We start from the raw sequence: 25,276 nt of genomic DNA on the forward strand, positions 1-25,276 counted from the left end.
ACATGTATCAAGCGTCTCAGACTAGGAGTGCTGATTTAGGATCAGTTTTGCCCACGGATGGGGGGGGGGCACTCCCCCTCCCCACTCAATTTCAAAGATTTTACTGAGTTAGAGTTCATATAAGGAAATCAGTCAATTGAAACAAATTAATCTGGAGTGACCACCATTTGCCTCATGCAGCGTGACACATCTGATCAGGCTGTTGATTGTGGTCTGTGGAATGTTGTCCCACTCCTCTTCAGTGCTGTGAAACTGGAACACACTGTCGTACATGGCGATCCAAAGCATCCCAAACTTGCTCAACGGGTGACATGTCTGTTGAGTATGCAGGCCATGGAAGACCTGGTACATTTTCAGCTTCCAGGAATTGTGTATAGATCCTTGCGACATGGGGCTGTGCATTATCATGCTGAACTACACTGCTGCTACTCGCTGTTTATTATCTATGCATAGTCACTTTACAAATTGCCTTGACTAACCTGTACCCCCGCACATTGACTCAGTACAGGTATCCCCTGTATATAGCCTCCTATTGTTATGTACATTTATTGTGTTACTTTTTGATTGATTAGATTTTTTTGACTTGATTTAGTAAATGTTTTTAACTCTATTTCTTGAACTGCATTGTTGGTTACGGGCTTGCACGTAAGCATTTCACGGTATTGTATTCGGCACATGTGACAAATAACATTTGATTTGAAACATGAGGTGATGGCGGCGGATGAATAGCATGACAATGGGCCTCAGGATCTCGTCACAGTATTTCTGGGCATTCAAATTGCCATTGATAAAATACAATTGTGTTTGCTGTCTGTAGCTTATGGCTACCCATACCATTAACCCCCACCGCCACCATGGGGCACTCTGTTCACAATGTTGACATCAGAAAACCGCTCGCCCACACAACGCCAAACACGTGGTCTGCGGTTGTGAGACCAGTTGGACGCACTGTCAAATTCTCTAAAACGATGTTGGAGGCGTCTTGTGGTAGAGAAATGAATACTCAATTCTCTAGCAACAGCTCCGATGGACAATCCTGCAGTCAGCATGCCAATTGCACACTCCCTCAAAACTTAAGACATTTGTGGCATTGTGTTGTGTGACAAAACTGCACATTTTAGAGTGGCCTTTTATTGTCCCCCGCACAAGGTGCACCTGTGTAATAATCATGATGTTTAATCAGCTTCTTGATATGCCACACCTGTCAGGTGGATGAATTATCTTGGCAAAGGAGAAATGCTCACAAACAGGGATGTAAACCAAAAATGTATATTAAGTTAAATATACTTTTTGTGCATATGGAACATTTCTGGGATGTTTTATTTCAGCTCATGAAACCAAAACTTTACATGTTGCGTTTATATTTTTGTTCAGTGTATAAACAGTTCACTCACAATGTTCAGTACCAGTCAAAAGTTTAGACACACCTACTCATTCAAGGGTCTTTATTTATTTGTAACTATTTTCTACATTGTAGAATAATAGTGAAGACTTCAAAAAAATGAAATAACACATGGAATCATGTAGTAAAAATATATTTTATATTTGAGATTCTTCAAAGTAGCCACCCTTTTCTTGATGACAGATTTGCACACACTTGGCATTCTCTTAACCAGCTTCATTAGGTAGTCACCTGGAATGCATTTCAATTAACAACAGAGTGCTATGGTGTGCCTTGTTAAAAGTTAATTTGTGGAATTTCTTTCCTTCTTAATGCGCCAATCAGTTGTGTTGTGACAAGGTAGGGATGGTATACAGAAGATTGCTTATTTGAGATGTCTAAAACCAAATAGGGCTAAGAAAAATGAGTCCATCATTACTTTAAGACATGAAGGTCAGTCATGTCTTAAAGGAAAATTTGAAGAACATTTAAAGTTTCTTCAAGTGCAGTCGCAAAAACCATCAAGCGCTATGATGAAACTGGCTCTCATGAGGACCGCTCTCATAAATGCACCTCAGATTGCAGCCCAAATAAATGCTTCACAGAGTTCAAGAAACAGACACATCAACATTAACTTTTCAGAGGAGACTGGGTGAATCAGGCCTTCATGGTCGAATTGTTGCAAAGAAACCACTACTAAAGGACACCAATAAGAAGAGAATTGCTTGGGCCAAGAAACACAAGCAATGGACATTATACCAATGGAAATCTGTCCTTTGGTCTGAGAGTCCAAATTTGAGATTTTTAGTTCCAACTGCCGTGTCTTTGGAGACGTAGAGTATGTGAACGGATGATCTCCGCATGTGTGGTTCCTACCTTGAAGGAGGTGTGATGGTGCTTTGCTGGTGACACTGTCAGTGATTTACTTTAAACACTTAACCAACCACAGAATTCTGCAGCGATAAGCCATCCAATCTGGTTTGCATTTAGTGGGACTATCATTTGTTTTCCAACAGGATAATGACCCAAAACACACCTCCAGGCTGTGTAAGGGCTATTTGACCAAGGAGAGTGATGGAGTGCTGCATCAGATGATCTGGCCTCCACAATCACCTGACCTCATCCTAATTGAGATGGTTTGGGATGAGTTGGACTGCAGTGTGAAGGAAAAGCAGCCAAAAGTGCTCAGCATATGTGGGAACTCCTTCAAGACTGTTGAAAAAGCATTCCTCATGAAGCTGGTTGAGAGAATGCCAAGACTGTGCAAAGCTGTCATCAAGGGAAAGGGTGGCTACTTTGAAGAATATAAAGTCTAAAATATATTTTGATTTGTTTAACACTCTTTTGGTTACTACATGATTCCATATGTGTTATTTCATAGTTTTGATGTCTTCACTATTATTCTACAATGTGGAAAATAGTAAAAATAAGAAAAACCCTTGAATGAGTAGGTGTGTGCAAACTTTTGACTGGTACTGTATTAGTGTGCTTGCTTCAGCAAGATCACTGTAAATATTCAACATACTTATTATTGTGTGCTTGCATGCACAAAACAACAATGTGCTGTATGTAGACTAACACCATGATATGGTTAATGAAAGCAAACTGGGCCAGATGATTACCTGCTTGCAGTCTTAGGCTGCGTTTACACAGGCAGCCCAATTCAGATTATTTTTCTGAAAAACATCTGATGTGAAAAGAACTGATGTGATTGGTCAAAAGACAATTAGTGGAAAAAACATCATAATTGGGCTGCCTGTGTGGACGCCCCCATAGGTCTCTGTTCAAAAGAAATGCACTATGTAGGAAATAGGATGCCACTTGGGACACAGACAGAGGGATAATGGTCTGTTTCACTAAAGGAATAAAATGTTAAATGTTTTATGTAAATGCTAAAAAACATATATGTCCATCAATAACCATCACAACCAGTGAAGTAGCTATATGAATTTTCAAAGGATCCTATAAAAGATGGCATCATCACCAAATCCATTGCCTGATGCTGGGTCAATCCTCCCACACTGTTACGTTACATTCCTCTCTGTACTGTATCAAGGCCATCTCTCCTCCGCTATGCAGAGGAATATCTAAAACTGTATTGCCATAGTGACTGAGGCGAGCGGTAGCAGTAGGGGCACAGTAGGGGTGGTACTCCTGCTGTCTGTGTCCCAAATGACACCCTATTACCTATTTAGTTCACTACTTTTGACCAGATCCCTGTTCCTAGGCCGTCATTGAAAATAAGAATTTGTTAACTGACTTCTTAACTGACTTGCCTAGTTAAATAAAGGTTAAAAAATAACTGTAAAAAAATAAAAAAGCAGTGCACTAAATAGGGAATCGGGTGCCATTTGAGATGCAGCCCCAGTGTCTCGGGGATGATGAACTGGGATGGTCGTCCTCCCCCCATTCACTCTCAATTGCTCTCTCAGAAGTACTTCTTAATACCTGGATCTGTGTCAGGCAGCAGCACTTCCACACGGCAACATGAAAGGGCCCTAATTACACGTCAGTAATGGATGTGATAGAGCGAAAAAACAAATGGCAGTTTAGAATGACAGGGTTCCATTACAGACCTAGACAAAGTTTTTCAGCATCCTTCCATCTGCCAGAGATGATGCGGAATATAGCAGGAAGGTGTAAGAAAGATTCTGGGCAGGCAGCACGTAGCCTAGCAGTTAAAAGCGTTGGACCAGGAACTGAAAGGTCACTGGTTTGAATTCCCAAGCCGGCTAGCTGAAAACTCTGTCGATGTGCACTTGAGCAAGGTACTTCACACTAGTTGCTCTGGATAAGAGCTTCTGCTAAAAATGTAATATGGGTGGGTTTAGCTCTGGGAATTTTTTCACTGGGGTTACAAAATTCCATAAACTTTCCCAAAATTCCCAGGTTTTTCAGAAATCCTGGTTGAAGGATTCTGTATTTCCTGTATATTCCCTCCCAATTCTAGGAATCTTAAATGTTTTGCTAAATGATCTGAATTTTGCATCCCTACGTACCTATCACCGCAAGGGTTTTGGTCTGGAAATATTAGAGGCCCACCTGTTTTTACATCCTGAAAATAATTTTCTAAATTATGTATATATTTTCTTTTTATGTTTGGACACAGCAAAAAAAAAATCTATGCAGAAAAAACCCTGACCTGTCTTTCCCAAATATCCCCCGAACTCACCACTTTCTCCTTGGAGCGCAGCACTCCCAGTTTCCCGAAGCGTACATGGAAGGGGGAGCAGTGGAAGGTCCCGTCAGGCTGTCTGACCACCACCACGTCGATGCAGCCTGACAGTGTGGCCTGGTTAATGCCCTTATACAGCTCCTTCACTGTTACCAACACCTGGCCTGCCAGCTGGCCCACGTAGTTCATGGTGTCTACCTGTGGATAACACACACACACACAAAACCAAATGTAAAACTTAAATATCATATTTACATAAGTATTCAGACCCTTTACTCAGTACTTTGTTGAAGCACCTTTGGCAGCGATTACAGCATCGAGTCTTCTTGGGTACGACACTACAAACGTGGCACACCTGTATTTCTCATTTCCTTTCCTTTCCAACAGCTCTACTCACTACCTTTACAACAGCTCTGCACAACTAAGTGAAGTGCAAGAAGTACTGTATGAATGCCCTGACTTCTGTTTGAGGCCATTCTTGCACTGACTTCTGCTGAGGCCATATCACTGCATGGCCAATGCAGAGTTGGATTGACCATGCGCCTAGATGCACAATGCACTACTTTCTCCCGCCAATTTGTGCACATTCATTGATTCATAACTTCATTGTGTGATAATTTTTTTTGAGGATAGATCAGCATACATACATACTACATACATAATATATACATTTTATGGACACAAGTCTATTTGCAATAGTTTTATTTTGTTTGGATTTAACTCTATTTTTTATTTCTATTTGCCATATTTTCATGCTGTTTAAAACAGTTCTTAACCTACAGTATTTATGTTTTACGGGCACAGTATGATTTACATTAGTTATCTTGTTGTTATTAGTTGTTATTAGTGCCAACCTTCAGCTCCATTCAACCCCTCCCATCTATCTCTTAACACCATTGATATTGGATTTCTATTTGCCATTTCTTTTTTAACTGTGCTGTGATGTTTCAGAAAAGTTCGGAACCTTTCTATTCTCATAGTTTCTAGAAATTGTCAATTAAAAAATGTTTTTGCTAAAAGTATTATAATATTATTGATCGATTGACTATGACTTTTCAGATCACCCAGTAGTACTATCTGCAGGGTTGGCTCCAGGTAAATATTGCAATTCTTCAGCCATCCCTGGACTTGTGACCAAAAACAGGCTACATATGGACAGTACCAAAACAAATTATCTAATGATTCTGCCTCTTCGCAGCAAAATCTGCAGAGGTGGGAAGGTTGTATCCCCCATATAAATAACAAATTGGTTGCAAGAATTCTGTATAATAATTTAAATTGAACAATTCAAAGTTTTGAATCCGGCGTTGTTTTGCGTATCAGTTCATAAACCATGGGCCATGGAGTCGGTACATCAAAAATCTCTTCCCAACTATCTGAACAGTTCATCAGAGTGATTTTTTCCACAAATAGAAGGTATTTACCTTTCCATGGTAGCAAGATCTTATCTATTTATGCTAAATAGCTATTCAAATTTATTGGAGTGAGATAATTTCTTTCTTTCGGGATATGTATACCGAGTAAATCCACATCACCATCAGAACATTTTATTGGTAAACTAAATTGTAATGTAAAAGTTGTATTTTTTTGTGATCCAATACGTAATATAGTACACTCATAATTTGTTTATAATCCAGAGAGGTTCGAAAAATTATCTAGATCCTCTATGAGGCTGTGGAGGGATCCAAGTTCTGGATTTAAAGAAAACATGAACCATCAGCGTACCATGACATCTTTGTTTTTAAACCCTGTATTTCTAATCCCTTGATATTATTGTTGGATCTGATTTTAATAGCTAACATTTCGATGGTCATAATAAATAGATATGCCGATAGTGGATAACCTTGTTTTACTCCTCTTGACAGTTAAAAACGTTCTGAGAAGTATCCATTATTTGCTATTTTACACCTAGGGTTACTATAAATGATTTTAAAACATTTTATAAAGAGATTCTCCAAAATGTAAATGTTACAGGTATTTATATATAAACTCCGGATGTTATGAAGAGCAGGCATGGTTTTCTAGATTTGTCATGGTGTTCTATTGTTTCCAGTACTTGCCTTATATTATCTCCAATGTATCGTCCATGTAAAAAAAAACTGTCGGATTAGAATGAATAATGTCCGACAATCCTTTTTAATTCAATGCGTTATACGGGCCCTCCAATGTTTTAAATGTACTGGATCTTTATATTTCCCACTTGTATCCTGTTTCAGTAAAAATGAAATCAGACCTTCTTGTTGAGTGTCTGATAATCTACCATTTACACAGGAGTGGTTAAAACATGCTAATAACGGTTATCTGAGTATATCAAAAAGGTTTGGTATACCTCCACTAGTACGCCATCCAGCCCTGGAGTTTTCCCAGACTTAAAGGCTTTAATCGCATCAAGAAGTTCCTCTTCTGTAATTTCACCTTCACATGAGTCTTTCTGTATGACTGTTAATTTTACATTATTAATAGAAAAAAATCCATATGATTAGCTTAGGTTAGAGGAGACTGAAACAAAAACGTATGCTTAAACTACTTTGCTTCCTCTTTCAAAATATAATTTGGTGAATCATCATTTGTAACAAGTTTCAGGAAATTATATTTGGTAACATTTATGTTGAAGAATAAAAAAATAATTATGCATTTTTCCCCATATTCCATCCAGTTTGCTTTATTATTATTATTATTATTATTATTATAATTATTATAAGATATTACACTTGATCCTTCTTGAAAAAGTTCCTCCACTTACTTTAGTTTTTCCTCTAATTTATTCTGAGCCTCTATGGTAGTTTTTTTATTGCTATGCTACACTTGTGAGAAACAAGTTCTGGTTTACTTAATTATATTTATGAGTTCTGTCAATTTAGTCATTGTCTTTTGTTTGGAACGCTCCTGTCAATCTTGAGTGAGGACGCATGCGCATAGAAGTAGGCCTATAGTCTACCTGGCCTGCGCACAACTGTAGGCATATAAATGTGCCCATTTGGGGATCTGATAGTATTTCTGATTAGCTTAACGCACCACCACTATTTTTATTTATTTTATTTAACTAGGCAAGTCAGTTAACAACAAATTCTTATTTACAATGACGGCCTACCCTGGCCAAACCCCAACCCGGACGACGCTGGGCCAATTGTGCACCGCCCTATGGAACTCCCAATCACGACTGGTTGTGATACAGCCTGTAAATCTAACCAGGATCTGTAGTGACGCCTCTAGCACTGAGATGCAGTGCCTTAGACTGCTGTGCCACTCGGGAGCTTTACAGGCGTGGTCCCCTTGCCACTTGGGAGCCCACTAATGACATGTGGAGCTTCTCAAAGGAATGTTTTCTTCATCTCAAACAGCAAGCAAACAAAGTCTGTTTTTACATCCGTTGAGAATTCCAATAGATCCTCAATGTAATTGAAAATTCTTTCCAACTCTCTCCCTTTCGATAACCACTCAGTTTAAAAAGGGGAAAATGTCATGCTCTGATCCAGTGGAAACATTATAAAATAGGCTTCTTATCAGTGCTCGACTTGGACTGAAATAGGTTCCGGTACTCATTTTGGGTGCTAGTAATTTATATTTAGGTGCAGGAGCTCCACAATACTTTTGAAATAATATTGTATAAGAGGAACAGGAGCTCAAGCAGTAGAACATTTGAGGTGTCGGTACTCAGCTCTGGTGAGCTCCTGCCCAAGTCAAGCACTGCTTCTTATCCCTTGCGCAAATAGCCTACAGCTGTGTCTGTCCCGAGCTCATTGGAGCAGAAAACTTCTTGAGCAGAACTCAAGTTAATAGTTAATAAAATGTTTGAAATTCGTATGCAGACAGGCCATGTGTGATTTATAGGATATTTATTTTTATCAGGATATTTTCTACTTGCAGGCTGCAATGTTTTTATTTGCTTATGTAGTTGGCAATGGCAATAGAATTACTTTTTAGGTTCGTATCATTTTCATAACTAATCATAATTTGGCTTAACCACATGACAATAATTTTGAGATATGAAGATGTTGATATAAATTAAATGAAACTGTTTCACAAAAATGTGCATATGAAAACCATAACTGACATGCAGATTGGTAGAAATGGCAAGATAAATTGGCATTCCACATAAGAAAGGTTGCCGAAGAAAGGTTGCCTATTACAGGCAACTTCAGGAGAGTAGGCTAATGGCAGAATCTGCGAAAGCTAGCAGGAGTGGGATGAGAATAGTTGGGTCTTCTGGTTATCTCTGGTGCCCTCTTGAGGCATCAAACCGTAAGCCTAAAGCATCAGACAAGCTCAATGCATACACATTTTATTCAAACACATATGGTGTGGTGTGACGGCGCCTCCCTGCTCTGTCTACTGGGTTTTGCTGTGCTTACTTCCTGCAGGAGATTGGTGGGCGTAGTAGGAGAGGTAGGCGGAACTGGAAGGGGTCGTCAGTACTGATGGGGCACACCTGTGAAAGCTCAGCTGTGGCATATGGAAAAATGCACATTTAAAAATTCTGAGCAATCATTTGGTTGAAAGAACAGACGACTTTCGGTGTACAAAGATTTTTTTGTTGTTGTCAGGGACAGTGCACATTTCTATCCATATAAATGTTCTCTCGTACACTTATAAATTGGTACATTGGCCTTAAGGAAATTGTCTATATCTTTCTATTAACTTTTTTTTCAGGTTGATAAGAGTTTGTGATAAAATGTTATAAAAAGTTCATTTTAGAAGGCTTCATTGTTAGGCTGCCATCTGGGGGTTTTAATGCTGTGGATGGTACCGTTCCTCCTCTTCTTTCTTAATTTTGCCAAGCAATAATTTCCCCCACAATTTCACCTTGCTCAACATATTGTTGTTTGGATTTCAGGGCAGAAATCTCTTCAGAGCAGGTGGTAATTATGTCATATACAAGCTTCAAAGTGTTCATGGATTTTCTGTTTTAGTATTTCTAATTCATTATGGGTCTTCTTTTTCTTATGTGAAGAGTAAGACATGATACAACCTGTCATATGCTTTAAGAGCTTCCCAGAGAACAGTTAGGCATACTTAATTATCCACACTTAACAAAAATATAAAACGCAACATGTAAAACAGATTGCGTTCTTCACTTCACCTGTCACATGATGAACTTACAATGAAAAAGCAACGTCTTCTTTGCAAAAATGCTGCATGGCCATCATCTGTTTATCACAGAAATAATGTAGCCAGTTACATTTCCTAATGTTTTTCTTCAAGTTAATTTTACCGGAGAAAAGTAGGTTGACTACACAAAGAAAAGTAGGATAAAAGGATAAAAGTAACCACACATCAGTCAGAGTGCTGTCTGCTAATTGAATGCCATTGGTGAATTCTCATCTTGCGTGTAAAACGAAGAATTCTGCGTTAATGCGACCCCTAAATTTAACTTACTAGTTATCTAAGTAAACGGCATATGTTGTCTAAATGATGCGAAATATCTTTTCAATGGCAAAAAATAAAGCTGTTGGACCAAAACCGAAAGTAAAAGGCTCAAGCCTAAGTCATTCAAAACAAATCTTCGCCCTCCCCCGCATCCCATTTCTCCATAACATGGCGGAGACTCGCGCTTGAGCCTTTTACTTTTGGTTTTGGTCCGAAAGTATCACAGCGATTTAGATGGTACAATGATTCCATACACTATTCATTGCTTGTTTGAACGAACAGTGTAGAATTTTAGCAACCAGGAATTGACTGAGCGATTTCCACTGCATAACCCAGCCAAAGTCAGAACAGCTATCCCATTTTGACAACAGAAACAAATTGGCGAATATCACAACCAATCCACACTGGCGGATAAGTAATACTGTGTAACACAACGAATTCACTATGACTGCAGATATATTCTGAAATGTTTTTGAAATTACAATACAAAAAAAACTCATGTTTAGCACCTTTAAAGAAAAGTTTACAATAACAAAGTAAATTCTTAAATATGAGTTGAGGGTATAACAGGTGAATTCTTTCAGTTGGATGTTTATATCGCCACAGTTCACATAGATCAATCTCTTGGATGTTGGGGTTTAATACCGTAGACATGTTAGCAAGAATATATAGCTTATACTTTTTGTGCATATCGACATTTTTGGGGATCTTTTATTTCAGCTCATGAAACATGGGACCAACACTACATGTTGCGTTAAAAATTTTGTTCAGTATAATTTGAGTCTGTGTGTGTACTTACGTTTGTCCCACCGCACGGTAAAGCAACGCACGCGTTGAAAATATTGAATTTATGCGCTACACAGAAAGCACTGCTGACTGGTGCAGCACCCCCAAAGTAGCGTTGCGGACTGCTCCATTGACAATGAATGACTTCCGCTGGAACGCAATGAGTTTGATGCATCTGGTGTACAAGAGGTCATATTGACTCAAGACATTTCAGCTATTTCTTTTTTACAGCCACACGTTCAGCACATGGGAATGTGTGACACTTACTCCTCAGACTGCAGTGTCCCCACTTGCGCCAGTGAATAGCTAGCTTTTCACGTGGTACAGACTTGTAAGATGCTTCAGGAGGGCGGTTACTTGCGCTGGCAAAGTAGAGGTCCCGAGTTTGTGCCAGGTATGGGCCGAATCGGGAGGAAGTGGTACTCGCTAAGTATGCAGCGTGACGCCCTTTACACACACATTTGTGTTGTTGCTGAGCTTTTCATTTCAAAGCCCTTGGGAATAAACAAGACTTTGGGATGGGAATGGACTTCAAACTTTTATGTAAATCTGGGCATCCTGTTATGACCATCAAGATCCAATGAATACTGCCTGACTCAGTGTATCTGTCATAAGACAGGTCATAAGACAGGTCATAAGACAGGTCCTAATCTGAAACACACAAAAAGATAAGCAAAAAGTAACTGATAAGGCCATTGGCTGACATTATAACCAGTGGAAATACAGAGGCAGTGAACATCATGGCATACAAACTTCAGTTCTTATTGAGTTCTTATTAGCCAACAGGAAAAATACTCTGGCCTCATCCATTAACACCAAGTAAAACAAAAACTAAATAATTCACCCAGATGTAATGATTACTTTGCTGAACCGCAGCCTCTGAGTGCCATAGAGAATACACTGAGCACAGATTCATGATCGGATTCATTTAGGCCCAATGTAGGTTATATCTCAATCTTAAAAATACTTTTTTTCTGCTACTCCTTAACCCTGTATTTTGTTATTGCTGGCAATTCTTATCATTAATACCTCTAATATGTTTAATTGTGTTCCTACATTTCTTTATGCGCTTCTACATTTTTCAATTTAGGAGCTTACATGCTACTTGCAAAAAAAATGTCAGCATAGAGCCAGGGCCAGATTAATGCGCTGCCAAGAGGCATACAAAAATCACATATAAAAAAATATATATATAAAAAATTATATGAAGGAAATACAGTGCCTTTGGAAAGTATTCAGATCCCTTGATTTTTTTCAACTTTTATTTTTTACATTACAACCTTATTCTAAAATGGATTAAAACAATAAAAAAAAAATCTGAAATCTACACACAATGCCCAATAATGACAAAGCGAAAACTGTTTCTTTTTTTATTTTAGCAAATGTATTAAAAATGATAAACAGAAATATGTAAAAAATGTAAGTATTCAGACCCTTTACTATGAGGTGCATCCTGTTTCCATTAATCATCCTTGAGATGTTTCTACAACTTGATTGGAGTCCACCTGTGGTAAATTCAATTAATTGGACATGGTTAGGAAAGGAACACCCCTGTCTATATTAGGTCCCACAGTTGACAGTGCATGTCAGAGCAAAAATCAAGCCATGAGGTCAAAGGAATTGTCCGTAGATCTCTGAGACGGGATTGTGACGAGGCACAGTTCTGGGGAAGGGTACCAGAAAATGTCTGCAGCATTGAAAGTCCCCAAGAACACAGTAGCCCTCCATCATTCTTAAATGGAAAAAGTTTGGAACCACCAAGGCTCTTCCTAGAGCTGGCCGCCCGGCCAAACTGAGCAATCAGGGGAGAAGGGCCTTGGTCAGGGAGGTGACCAAGAGCCCGATGATCACTCTGCCAGAGCTCCAGAGTTCCTCTGTGGAGATGTTAAAAACTGTCAGAAGGACAATCATCTCTGCAGCACTCCACCAATCAGGCCTTTATGGTAGAGTGGCCAGACGGAAGCCACTCCTCAGTAAAAAGGCACATGACAGCCCGCTTGGAGTTTGCTAAAAGGCACCTAAAGACTCTCAGACTATGAGAAACAAGATTCTTTGGTCTGATTAAACCAAGATGTAATTATTTGGCCTGAATGCCAAGGAGGAAACCTGGAACCATTCCTACGGTGAAGCATGATGCTCTTTGGGGATGTTTTTCAGCGGCAGGGACTGGGAGACTAGTCAGGATCAAGGCAAAGATGAACAGAGTAAAGTACAGAGAGATCCTTGATGAAAACCTGCTCCAGAGTGCTTATGACCTCAGACTGGGGCGAAGGTTCACCTTCCAACAGGACAATGATCCTAAACACACAGCCAAGACAACGCAGGAGTGTCCTTGAGTGGCCCAGCCAGAGCCCGGACTTGAACACGGTTGAACATCTCTGGAGAGACCTGAATATAGCTGTGCAGTGATGCTCCCCATCTAACCTGACAGAGCTTGAGAGGATCTGCAGAGAAGAATGGGAGAAACTCCCCAAATAGTTGTGCCAAGCTTGTAGTGTCATACCCAAGATGTCTCGATGCTGTAATCGCTGCCATAGGTGCTTCAACAAAGTACAGAGTAAAGGGTCTGAATACTTATGTAAATGTGATATGTATTTACAATCAATTTTGGAACAAGGTTGTAATGTAACAAAATGTGGCAAAAGTCAAGGGGTCTGAATACTTTCCGATGGCACTGTATATACTGTATAGTTGCCAGAACAGCTTCATTACGCCTTGGCATAGATTCTACAGGTGGACCTAAACCATGGCAGAAAACTTTACCCCACACCATAACATATACTTTGTATGCCTTGGGTGGTGGCTATGATTTCTTAATCCGGCCCTGCGTAGAGCCCTGCAGTTAAGGTTAGTGAAGGCCTAAATAAGTGAGCAGAAAGGCATTGAAATATATCAACATTTGTAGGGAGGGATTGACAAGTCAATGAAAATACACTGTAAGGGCCTATAAGGTCATCCTATTTCCTGACAACCCCATAATAGTCACACAATTTGCCATCTGTGTAACTCTAATAACCTGATGGCACTTGTGTTGTTGGTAACAACAGCCTCAGAAAATATTTAGTTTTATCTGCTGCCCCAAACAGTTTAAAGTCAAAGGCTTAGCAATCCCCTTGTGGCTGCAGCCCGAGCACAGATTACTGCTGCCTACAGCATGGAGGTCAGTTATAGGCTGAGTCCCAAAGAGCACCCTATTCCGAATGGTTTCTGGTCAAAAGTATTGCACTGTAGGGAATAGGGTGCCATTTGGGACAGAGACATAAACAGGGCAACAGTACCACAGAGTGGCACTTATAAAGCTCTTTTGTTTGGGGCGGATTTTGCTGATATTGATGCTTTTGGGGCCATTCATTCCCATGTTCCACTGTAGCAGAGTGAGCTGATGGATGGAGAAAACAAATGGATGAAGAACACAATTGAATTGTACTGCATCAACTACAGTTTGGGATGTATCGTTAAGGTCAATTATGTATATAAACCCTGGATTGCTGATGCTATGTTTTGCCCATTGAGAGGCTTTGAAGCCACATGTCGGCTCCCAGTAGGAGCAGTCCTCCATAGGAATTAATGGAATTCTACAGTATTTCAATAAAATGTTTCAAGGACAAAATTATATGTATTTAACTATTTTGTTTGATTTTATGTAGTGGGGACAGAAACAGTCATCTAACAAAAATGTATAAGACATTTTTTATTTGTTTGTTTAGCTCACAATATAATTTAAAAGTATGCATTAAGGTGTCTGTAATAAAATAAATGTGGCAAAAAAATGATGGCGGAGTGCCAAGATGAAGGCAAATGGCTTCAACACAGAAAACAAACAATACCTTAAAACAGGGATTCCCAAAATGTTTCACACGGGGGCCCCCCTTCCAGCATTGGGGAGCATCACATGCACCACATCTACTTCTATGGGCACAAGGACTGTTCATGATACAAACTGTTCACACCCCTCTTGTTGGTTGAGAGAATTGAGCAAGTTTAAAGCTTATTTCCTGCCACTCCACACATTTTGTCATAGGGTGGAAAGAAAATGTTGCATTTTAAAGCAAATTTTCTTGCAATTCTATACATTTTGCCATGTATAATGTGTATTCATGTGATTGGAGGAACGGATGATGCACTGCCCAATTTCAAAATTGCACCTTGTGCATTCTACTATTACAACTTTCAAGAGCAAGTTTAAAACTGGACTAAGTTCTTTAAAACAATTAAAACGACAGGTTGGGAACCACTGCCTTCAAACATCCATAAATGTAACATTTTTGTGCAATTTATATATATATATGCTACATTGAGGTTGCTATTTCATTATTTTAGGCTATCTGGCATGAGTGTATAAGCCTAAGCTTTAGGGCCAAACTGTACGCTCGCCAAAAAGCCTACATGCCAATTGCCAAATGCTTTGGGAGTGGGCATAAAAATCTTTCTATTGGAGGCAGAAAGGACAATGTCAGAGATGAATTCAATAACAAAAAATCTGCAAAATGGAGAGTTGAAAATAAAGAGAAGGGGGGGCCTGAAAAGTAGTTTGATTAGGTGGTAAAAGAGGATGATAGTAGTGTTATTTGTGATGATTTTGAGGTGCTATATAAATTCGACAGTCACAAGAGGGGGACTTCAAGTAGGCCTATGGCACGTCAAGGGAACTGTAGTCTAATGTTCAGATGGGTTAAATGGAAACTTAAATCTGGACACTTACTGTAGGTCTATAACCTCTCACATAACCATAATAATAACTCCTGCAGAATTAAGGATTTCTTCAAATTTTCAACTCGGGAAGAGGAGTGGAGAAATATGGTTTCTTTCAACATTTTGAGAGAATGCGAATGCGCAGTTAGATACCATCTGTAGAAGTGTTGTTATCTTAATCAGCATCATAAAAACTGATAGTATTTCAACCACATGACATTTTGCACCAAAACTCTTTCCATTTTTGTTGTTGTTGTCTAGTTTCTTGCATTTTCTATCGGGTCCCAGGACCGAATTAATGCAGGGGCTTACCAAGGCCGAAGCCCCTGGGCCCAGGCCCGAGGGGGGCCCAAGAGGCAGCAAAATAAATAAATTCAGCAAACTTAACATGTGTAAATATTTGTATGAACATAACAAGATTCAACAACTGAGACATGAACTGAACAAGTTCCACAGACATGTGACTAACAGAAATTGAATAATGTGTGAACAAAGGGGGGATCAAAATCAAAAGTAAACAGCTGTATTAAGTAATGCAGTGCATATCCTCCTCATGGACTGCACCAGATTTGCCAGTGCTTGCTGTGAGATGTTACCCCACTCTTCCACCAAGTTCCCAGACATTTCTGGGGGGGGGGGGGGGGGGGGGGGTGGCCCTAAGCCCTCACCCTTTGATCCAATAGGTCCCAGACGTGCTCAATGGGATTGAGATCCGGGCTCATCGCTGGCCATGGCAGAACACTGACATTCCTGTCTTGCAGGAAACCACGCACAGAACGAGCAGTATGGCTGGTGGCATTGTCATGAGGGTCATGTCAGGATGAGCCTGCAGGAAGGGTACCACATGAGGGAGGAGGTGGTCTTCCCTGTAAAGCACAGCGTTGAGATTGCCTGCAATGACAACAAGCTCAGTCTGATGATGCTGTGACACACCGCCCCAGACCATTACGGGCCCTACACCTCCAAATCGATCCCGCTCCAGAGTACAGGCCTCGGTGTAACGCTCATTCCTTTGACAATAAAAGCAAATCCGACCATCACCTCTGATGAGACAAAAACGCGACTCGTCAATGAAGAGTACATTTTGCCACTCCTGTCTGGTCCAGCGATGGTGGGTTTGTGCCAATAGGCAACGTTGTTGCCGGTGATGTCTGGTGAGGACCTGCCTTACAACAGGCCTACAAGCCCTCAGTCCAGTCTCTCTCAGCCTATTGCGGACAGTCTGAGCACTGATGGAGGGATTGTGCGTTCCTGGTGTAACTCGGGAAGATGGTGTTGCCATTCTGTACCTGTCTCGCAGGTTCGGATGTACCGATCTTGTGCAGGTGTTGTTACACGTGGTCTGCCACTGCGAAGACGATCAGCTGTCCATCCGGTCTCCCTGTAGCGCTGTCTTAGGCGTCTCACAGTACGGACATTGTAATTTATTGCCCTGGCCACATCTGCAATCCTGGCCACATCTGCAATGCCTCCTTTCAGCATGCCTAAGGCACATTCATGCAGATGAGCAGGGACCCTGTGAATCTTACTTTAGTTTTTTTCAGAGTGAGTAGAAAGGCCTCTTTCGTGTCCTAAATTTTCATAACTGTGACCTTAATTAAGGGCAGTGATTGGGGACACTGCTCTGTGTAGGGTGCCATCTTTCGGATGGGACGTTAAACGGGTGTCCTGACTCTCTGAGGTCATTAAAGATCCCATGGCACTTATCGTAAGAGTAGGGGTGTTAACCCCGGTGTCCTATATAAATTCCCAATCTGGTTCTCAAACCATCACGGTCACCTAATAATCCCCAGTTTACAATTGGCTCATTCATCCCCCTCCTCTCCCCTGTAACTATTCCCCAGGTCGTTGCTGTAAATGAGAAATTGTTCTCAGTCAAATTACCTGGTAAAAATAACGGAATAACAGCCTAACAGCCTACCGTCTGTAAGCTGTTAGTGTCTTAACGACTGTTCCACAGGTACATGTTCATTAATTGTTTATGGTTCACTGAAAAAGCATGGGAAACAGTGTGTAAACCCTTTACAATGAAGATTTGTGAAGTTATTTTGATTTTTAACTAATTATTTTTGAAAGACAGGGTCCTGAAAAAGGGATATTTCTTTTTTCGGAAGTTTACATGCACTTAGGTTGGAGTCATTAAAACTAGTTTTTCAACCACTCCACAAAAAGATGCTGGAGGAAACAGGCACAAAAGTATCTATGTCCACAGTAAAATGAGTCCTATGTCGACAACCTAACCTGAAAGGCCGCTCAGCAAGGAAGAAGCCACTGCTCCAAAACCTCTACAAAAAAAGCCAGACTACAGTTTGTAACTGCACATGGGGACAAAGATCGTACTTTTTGGAGCTATGTCCTCTGGTCTGATGAAACAAAAATATAACTGTTTGGCCATAATGACCATCGTTATGTTTGGAGGAAAAAGGGGGACGCTTACAAGCCAAAGAACACCATCCCAACCGTGAATCACGGGGGTGACAGCATCATGTTGTGTGGGTGCATTGCTGCAGGAGGGTCTGGTGCACTTCACAAAATAGATGGCATTTTGAGGAAAGAAAAATATATGGATATATTGAAGCAACATCACAAGACATCAGTCAGGAAGTCAAAGCCCAAGCATACTTCCAAAGTTGTGGCAAAATGGCTTAAGGACAACAAAGTCAAGGTATTGGAGTGGCCATCACAAAGCCCTGACCTCAATCCTATAGAACATTTGTGGGCAGAACTGAAAAAGCATGCGTGAGCAAGGAGGCTTACAAACCTGACTCAGTTACACTAGCTCTGTCAGGAGGAATGGGCCAAAACTCACCCAATTTATTGTCGGAAGCTTGTGGAAGGATACCCGAAACGTTTGACCCAAGTTAAACAATTTAAAGGCAATGCTACCTAATACTAATTGAGTGACCCACAGGGAATGTGATGAAAGAAATACAAGTTGAAATAAATAATTCTCTCTGCTATTATTCTGACATTTCACATTCTTAAAATAAAGTGGTGATCCTAACTGACCGAAGATTGGGAATTTTTACTAGGATTAAATGCCAGGAACTGTGAAACTGAGTTTAAATGTATTTGGCTAAGGTAAATGTAAACTTCCGACTTTAACTGTATATATATTTTATATATACAGTACCTGTGAAAAGTTTGGACACACCTACTCATTCAAGGTTTTTCTTTATTTTCTACATTGTAGACTAATAGTGAAGACATCAAAACTATGAAATAACACATATGGAATCATGTAGTAACCAAAAAACGGTTAAACAAATCAAAATATACTTTAGATTCTTCAAAGTAGCCACCCCTTGCCTTGACAGCTTTGCATACTCCTAGCACTCTCAACCAGCTTCACCTGGAATGCTTTTCCAACAGTCTTGAAGGAGTTCCCACACACGCTGAGCACTTGTTGGCTGCTTTTCCTTCACTTTTTCCCCCCTTTTTTTTCTTCTACTGTGTTATTGACTTGATAATTGTTTACTCCATGTGTAACTCTGTGTTGTCTGTTCACACTGCTATGCTTTATCTTGGCCAGGTCACAGTTGCAAATCAGAACTTGTTCTTAACTAGCCTACCTGGTTAAATAAAGGTGAGATACATTTAAAAAATTTAAATAAAACTCTGCGGTCCAACTCATCCCAAACCATCTCAATTGGGTTGAGGTTGGGTGATTTTGGAGGCCAGGTCATAAGATGCAGCACTCCATCACTCTCCATGGTCAAATAGCCCTTACACAGCCTGAGGGTGTGTTTTGGGTCATTGTCCTGTTGAAAAACAAATGATAGTCCCACTAAGCGCAAACTAGATGGGATGGCATATCGCTGGAGAATGCTATGGTAGCCATGCTGGTTAAGTGTGCCGTGAATTCTAAAGTCACTGACAGTGTCACCAGCAAAGCACCATCACACCTCCTCCTCCATGCTTCACGGTGGGAACCACACATGCATAGATCATCCGTTCACCTACCCTGCATCTCACAAAGACACGACGGTTGGAACTAAAAATCTCACATTTGGACTCATCAGACGAAAAGGACAGATTTCTACTGGTCTAATGTCCATTGCTCGTATTTCTTGGCCCAAGCAAGTCTCTTATTATTGGTGTCCTTTAGTAGTGGTTTCTTTGCAACAATTTGACCATGAAGGCCTGATTCACGCAGTCTCCTCTGAACAGTTGATGTTGAGATGTGTCTGTTACTTGAACTCTGTGAAGCATTTATTTGGGGTGCAATCTGAGGTGCGGTTAACTCTAATGAACTTATCCTCTGCAGCAGAGGTAACTCTGAGTCTTCCTTTCCTGTGGCGGTCCTCATGAGACCCAGTTTCATCACAATGCTTGATGGTTTTTGCGACTGCACTTGAAGAAACTTTCAAAGTTCTTGAAATTCATGTCTTAAGGTAATGATGAACTGTCATTTATCTTTGCTTATTTGAGCTGTTCTTGCCCTAACATGGACTTGGTCTTTTACCAAATAGGGCTATCTTCTGTATACCACCCCTACCTTGTCACAACACAACTGATTGGCTCAAACCCATTAAGAACGAAAGGAATTCCACAAATTAACTTTTAACAAGGCGACCTGTTAATTGAAATGCATTCCAGGTGACTACCTCATGAAGCTGGTTGAGAGCATGCCAAGAGTGTGCAAAGCTGTTATCAAGGCAAAGGGTGGCTATTTTGAAGAATCTCAAATATAAATATATTTTGAATTGTTAAACACTTTTTTTGGTGTCTACAGTACATGACTCCATACACGTTATTTCATAGTTTTGATGTCTTCAATATTATTCTACAATGTATAAAGTATTAAAAATAAAGAAAAACCATTGAATGAGTAGGTGTCCAAACTTTTGACTGGTACTGTATATATTATATATTATATATACAGTATATACTGTATTATACATGTATTTTTGATTTTTTTCACTGCAACAGCCAACCACATGAAGACTCTCAATGAGCGTAGGCAGCCTGCTGCTACCTGCTGCCGCTCTGCTAAACATCAGATGGTGGAGGAGAGGAGGTAGGGGGACCACGTGGGTAACTGGGGGACCCCACCTTGATTGGGTAACTGAAAATATTCACTACATGGTCAATAGCACATGGACACCTGCTCGTCGAACATCTCATTCTAAAATCATCGGCATTAATATGGAGTTGTTCCCCCCTTTACTGCTATAACAGCCTCCACTATTCTGGGAAGGCTTTCCAGTAGATGTTGGAACATTTCTTGCTTCCAATCAGCCACAAGAGCATTAGTGAGGTCGGGAACTGATGTTGGGCGATTAGGTCTGGCTCCCAGTCGGCGTTCCAATTCATCCCAAAGGTGTTCGATGGGTTTAAGGTCAGGGCTCTGTGCAGGCCAGTCAAGTTCTTCCAAACCAATCTCAACAAACCATTTCTATATGGACTTTGCTTTGTGCACGGGGGCATTGTCATGCTGAAACAGGAAAGGGCCTTCCCCAAACTGTTGCCACAAAGTTGGAAGCACAGAATTGCCTAGAATGTCATTGTATATTGTAACAGCCCCAAACCATTATTGCTCCTCTCACACCAAACTATACAGTTGACACTATGCATTTGGGCAGGTAGCCTTCTCCTGGCATCCTCTAAACCCAGATCTATCTGTTGAACTGCCAGATGGTGAAGCGTGATTCATCACTCCAGAGAACGCGTTTCCACTGCTCCGGTGTCCAATGGCAGTGAGGTTTACACTACTCCAGCCGACGCTTGGCATTGCACATGGTGATCTTAGGCTTGTGTGCGGCTGCTCGGCCATGGTCACCCATTTTATGAGCCTGTCGACAAACAGTTCTTGTGCTGACGTTGCTTCCAGAGGCAGTTTGGAACTTGGTAGTGAGTGTTGCAACCGAGGACAGACGGTTTTTCCACATTACAAGCTTCAGCATTCGGCAGTCCAGTTCTGTGAGCTTGTTCGGCCAACCACTTCGCAGCTACGCCGTTGTTGCTTCTAGACGTTTCCACTTCACGATAACAGCACTTACGCCTCCCGCACAGCGGTCTAAGGCACTGCATCGCAGTGCTAGAGGTATCACTACAGATCCAGGTTCGATCCCGGGCTGTGTCGCAGCCGGCAGCGGCCAGGAGACCCATGAGGTGGTGCACAATTGGTCTTGCGTCGCCCGGGTTAGGGGAGGGTTTTAATAATGTTATTAGGCCCTGGGGCCTATGATTTCTTAATGTCTTTGCTCCGCGAAAGAAGCAGAGATGAAAACTTTACTGATGTCAACTAGATTGAAGCATTAATTTGACCAATTTATGATATTATTTTGGTGAGCAAGGGGTTTTCCAGTCTTCTAGGCCAATATAGAGTATAATAACAGAAGAGAAGCTGCATGTATCTAATTATAGTCAAGTTGACTAACAAATAGCCTACCAAAAAAATCCTGCACCCCCTGGCCCAAAAATATTTCTGCTGTCTCTGATTGTAGCACACAGTACATCTATTTTCTATATTAGCTGCTTAGAGTCAGGAGCCTCAGATTTTCACTTTATCACATAGTCGGGCAGTTGTGGATAGGTTATTAGCAATTGCGGGTTGGTACGGATGAACAAACAGCTGATCTGTACACCACTAACACACACACAGTTGAGGTCATTGCCAAGGTATGTCTCCAAAATTAAATCTTTGTATGTGCAGTGTTTCTCCTAGGATTTTTTTTTTTCAGTGCCGGCAAGGGAAGAGTGAGGGGGGAGGGATGCATTGCTACTAGCGTAAGCGCAATGACATGCTAGCTGTTCCCATAGACTTCCAGTCATTGAGCCAACGACTATCCATTTAAAAGCATGTCTCGGCAGAAATAAATATTTTTTGCATGGGTGGCAACAATTTAGCAGCGGTGGGCTACCGCTGCTAAATGAAAAGAGTGGATACAACACTCCCTGTTGCACACAACAAGCTTCCATTCCTCCTGTCACAAGGGGATCTGTGGCTGATTTAAGAAGAAATCGTCAACCCTGTTGCCGTCACCCCTGTTGCCGTCACCCCTGTTGCCGTCACCCCTGTTGCCGTCACCCCTGTTGCGGTCATCCCTGTTGCGGTCATCCCTGTTGTGGTCACCCCTGTTACGGTTATCCCTGTTACCTTTTTGGGCACTTAATAGGAACTTACTATTGTCATTTTATATTTAACCTCTTGAGATGGGAAAACTTTTTTATTTTTTAAAAAAGTTGAACATGTGCTTTTTATGACAGAATGTTAAAATTAGGTAAAATCTTTCAAAAAATTGGAAAAAGTTACACTCAAAAGGCACCGAATTGGTGGAACGACCCAACATTATTTAAGCACCTTACATGGACAACTTCTTATGAACTTATTGAGCTGCATACCAGTGCCCTGGACTTTGAACCCAAAGTAAATCTCCAACAGAAGCACATTTCCACATCACTTGTGGAAAGAAACAGTTACTACCAATAGGTCACAACATTATGTGACTCTGAAGAAAAAACAAATTAAATATGAGAAACCTGATGTTGCTCACATTTTTAAATTTTTTAAAATATAATCCATCCATCTGATAAACTACAAAAACAAACATTTCTGATAAAGTACTGTATAAGTAAACTCATTCAAAAAATATGCACCACAACGTACTCTCTAGTTGCAGACTAATGAGGGAATCCCAACTCACCAGAGTCCAGGAGGACTTTGTGTCCTGGAGATGTGAGTCCTGGTTCTCCACTGAGTCTTTTGGATTAGGGCACCATACTGAGAGGTCCATTGCTCTCTCCCCGGGGCCCAAGGCCTGTTCACCTCAGCGGGGATAGCACTGTACTCTGAACCCAGGCGGTCTCTACTCACTCTGCCCCTCTCCTCCCGACTCTGCCACCCTCCACCCAGCCTGTGCCATGCACCGGTCCAGAGCCCCTGTGGCCTTTGCTCCCCTCTAAGCCAACACAAACCCTATGAAGGAAATTTACCCCAGACCTGAGCCTTAAAACGCTTACATACCCATTTGAGGGCTTTGACCCACCATGCTGAGCTCAAAGCAGGCACTAGAAAGCAAAATGTCAAAATGTGCGAAGACTAAACAACCTTTAGGAGACCTAAATTGTATGAAACAAGAGTCTTTGAAGAAATTCATCAGACTTATGTGTAAGGTCATACTAAATTAAATTACACCCTTTAGCAACATGGAAAAACAGTACAATTCAGAAAAACAAGCAAAGGATGCTAGGTCTAAATGTCATTGGATGTTATTTTCTACATAACTTGTGGTTAAGATAAAAATAAATGATTCTCTGTTTTCAGTTAAATCAGGTTGGTAATTAACGTAAAATATGCCCCATGATGTGTAGTTTGCCCTGCCATGGCCTGTTTGAATCAAAGCTGCAGTGGCAAACTCTTTTCATGGACAAAGCAGACATTTCCAAAGAAGTACAGATGACATGTCAGCCATGTTAGAACTCTGGAGGATTCCGCTGGCTACACATCCATTCGGTCTAGGTCAGAGACCTGCCTGTAACCGACTACACTCACATTGCCTAATTTAGACTGGCTGGTTTAGCACACAACTATTAAACTGACTGTACATATCTAGGCCTACATGGAAACGTATAGCCTATTGGGTTTGTGATCTAATAATGCAGTAAGAAGTATGAGCAAGTTACAGTAAGTAGAATTTCAGTAAAGCACACATCAAATCAAGTTTGCTGACGAAACTGACTAACTTTTTCATGCACCCACAAAAGGAAACCACTACATTGCCTTGCCGAGCTCAGTTAATGTGAACTTTAGAATGGCACATACAGACACCAGATATGGTTTTGTTTTCATTTTGAATGTGTCACTTGCATGTGGAGGTATTTTTGTTATTGCACCCATGGGACTGTATCCTTATTTGTGGATCAGTACTTGCTTACTGCACTGCTTAGGAGTCTGTTGCTGTCAACAACAATAAGCTCCTTCTACTGCACTCTATTGGTCATTTATGGTGTTTTGCACCTAATAGTGTAATTAACACATTAATAATATTGTTCTCTTACATCCAGACACATACAGCATATAATATTCAGTTACAGTTAGACACTGAGGGTAAAGACAAGTTTGCTCTGCCTTATCAACAGGCGTTGCTGTAGAAGACCTGTTATCATCCTTGACTCATTGGCCACTAAGATGGTTAGAGAGCACCTTGGCTAGCAGTAATCTTATTTACAAGATTACAGTGTATATCTGGCTTTTCTTGACATTTATGTACTGCTCCACATCAAAGTGCCTAGCAATGTGCTTTGCAAAGATTGTGTGTTCAGTTCAGGAGCCAATTCTATGGCAAAACATGCCATGAGCTGGGATTAAGTCATTTTAAAGTCAACATGTGCACAACATCAAATAGTGGGTCACCAGTGGTGTAAAGTACTTAAGTAAAAAATACTTTCAAGTACTACTTAAGTAGTTTTGGGGGGTATCTGTACTTTACTTTACTATTTATATTTTTGACAACTTTTGCTTTTACTTCACTACATTCCTAAAGAAAATAATGTACTTTTTACTCCACACATTTTCTCTGACACCCAAATGTACTTTTACATTTTGACAGGAAAATGGTCCAATTCACACACTTATCAAGACAACATCCTTGGTCATCCCTACTGCCTCTGACCTGGACACAAATGCATTAAGGCAGCACCCCGCACCTCTCTGATTCAGAGTGGTTGGGTTAAACGCGGAAGACACATTTCAGTTGAAGGCATTCAGTTGTACAACTGACTAGGTATCCCCCTTCCATTCCCTTTGTTTGTAAATGATGTCTGAGCCCGTCTATCCGTCAATACAAATTAAAATTTTCATTGTGCTGTATGATTTGCTTAATATAAGGAATTTGAAATGGTTTATACCTTTACATTTAATACTTAAGTAC

The 25,276-nt window shown here is 40.7% G+C and overlaps 1 protein-coding gene across 9 annotated transcripts in view; it reads right to left on the reverse strand.

Moving 5' to 3' along the window:
• The window catches only part of LOC109899482 (phosphatidate phosphatase LPIN2), a 43,541-nt gene that overhangs the window by 17,297 nt on the left and 968 nt on the right, over positions 1-25,276 (reverse strand). For 2 of the 9 annotated variants that reach the window (XR_004211721.1, XR_002256487.2), the window contains exons 1-2: positions 10,723-10,959; positions 4,554-4,754 (exon numbers count right to left, since the gene is read on the reverse strand). Coding sequence is in view for 7 of the 9 variants with exons in the window: in XM_031836004.1 (XP_031691864.1) it covers positions 4,554-4,754; positions 10,723-10,884 (363 nt within the window). In the remaining 2 variants the exon portion in view is untranslated. Of the gene's footprint in view, positions 1-4,553; positions 4,755-8,908; positions 9,000-10,722; positions 10,960-23,050; positions 23,218-25,276 lie in introns of those variants that run through there. The other 7 variants (XM_031836004.1, XM_020494758.2, XM_020494760.2 and 4 more) reach the window with 5 other exon arrangements.

The sequence above is a fragment of the Oncorhynchus kisutch genome, linkage group LG11 (genome assembly GCF_002021735.2).
Source record: "Oncorhynchus kisutch isolate 150728-3 linkage group LG11, Okis_V2, whole genome shotgun sequence".
Lineage (NCBI taxonomy): Eukaryota > Metazoa > Chordata > Actinopteri > Salmoniformes > Salmonidae > Oncorhynchus > Oncorhynchus kisutch.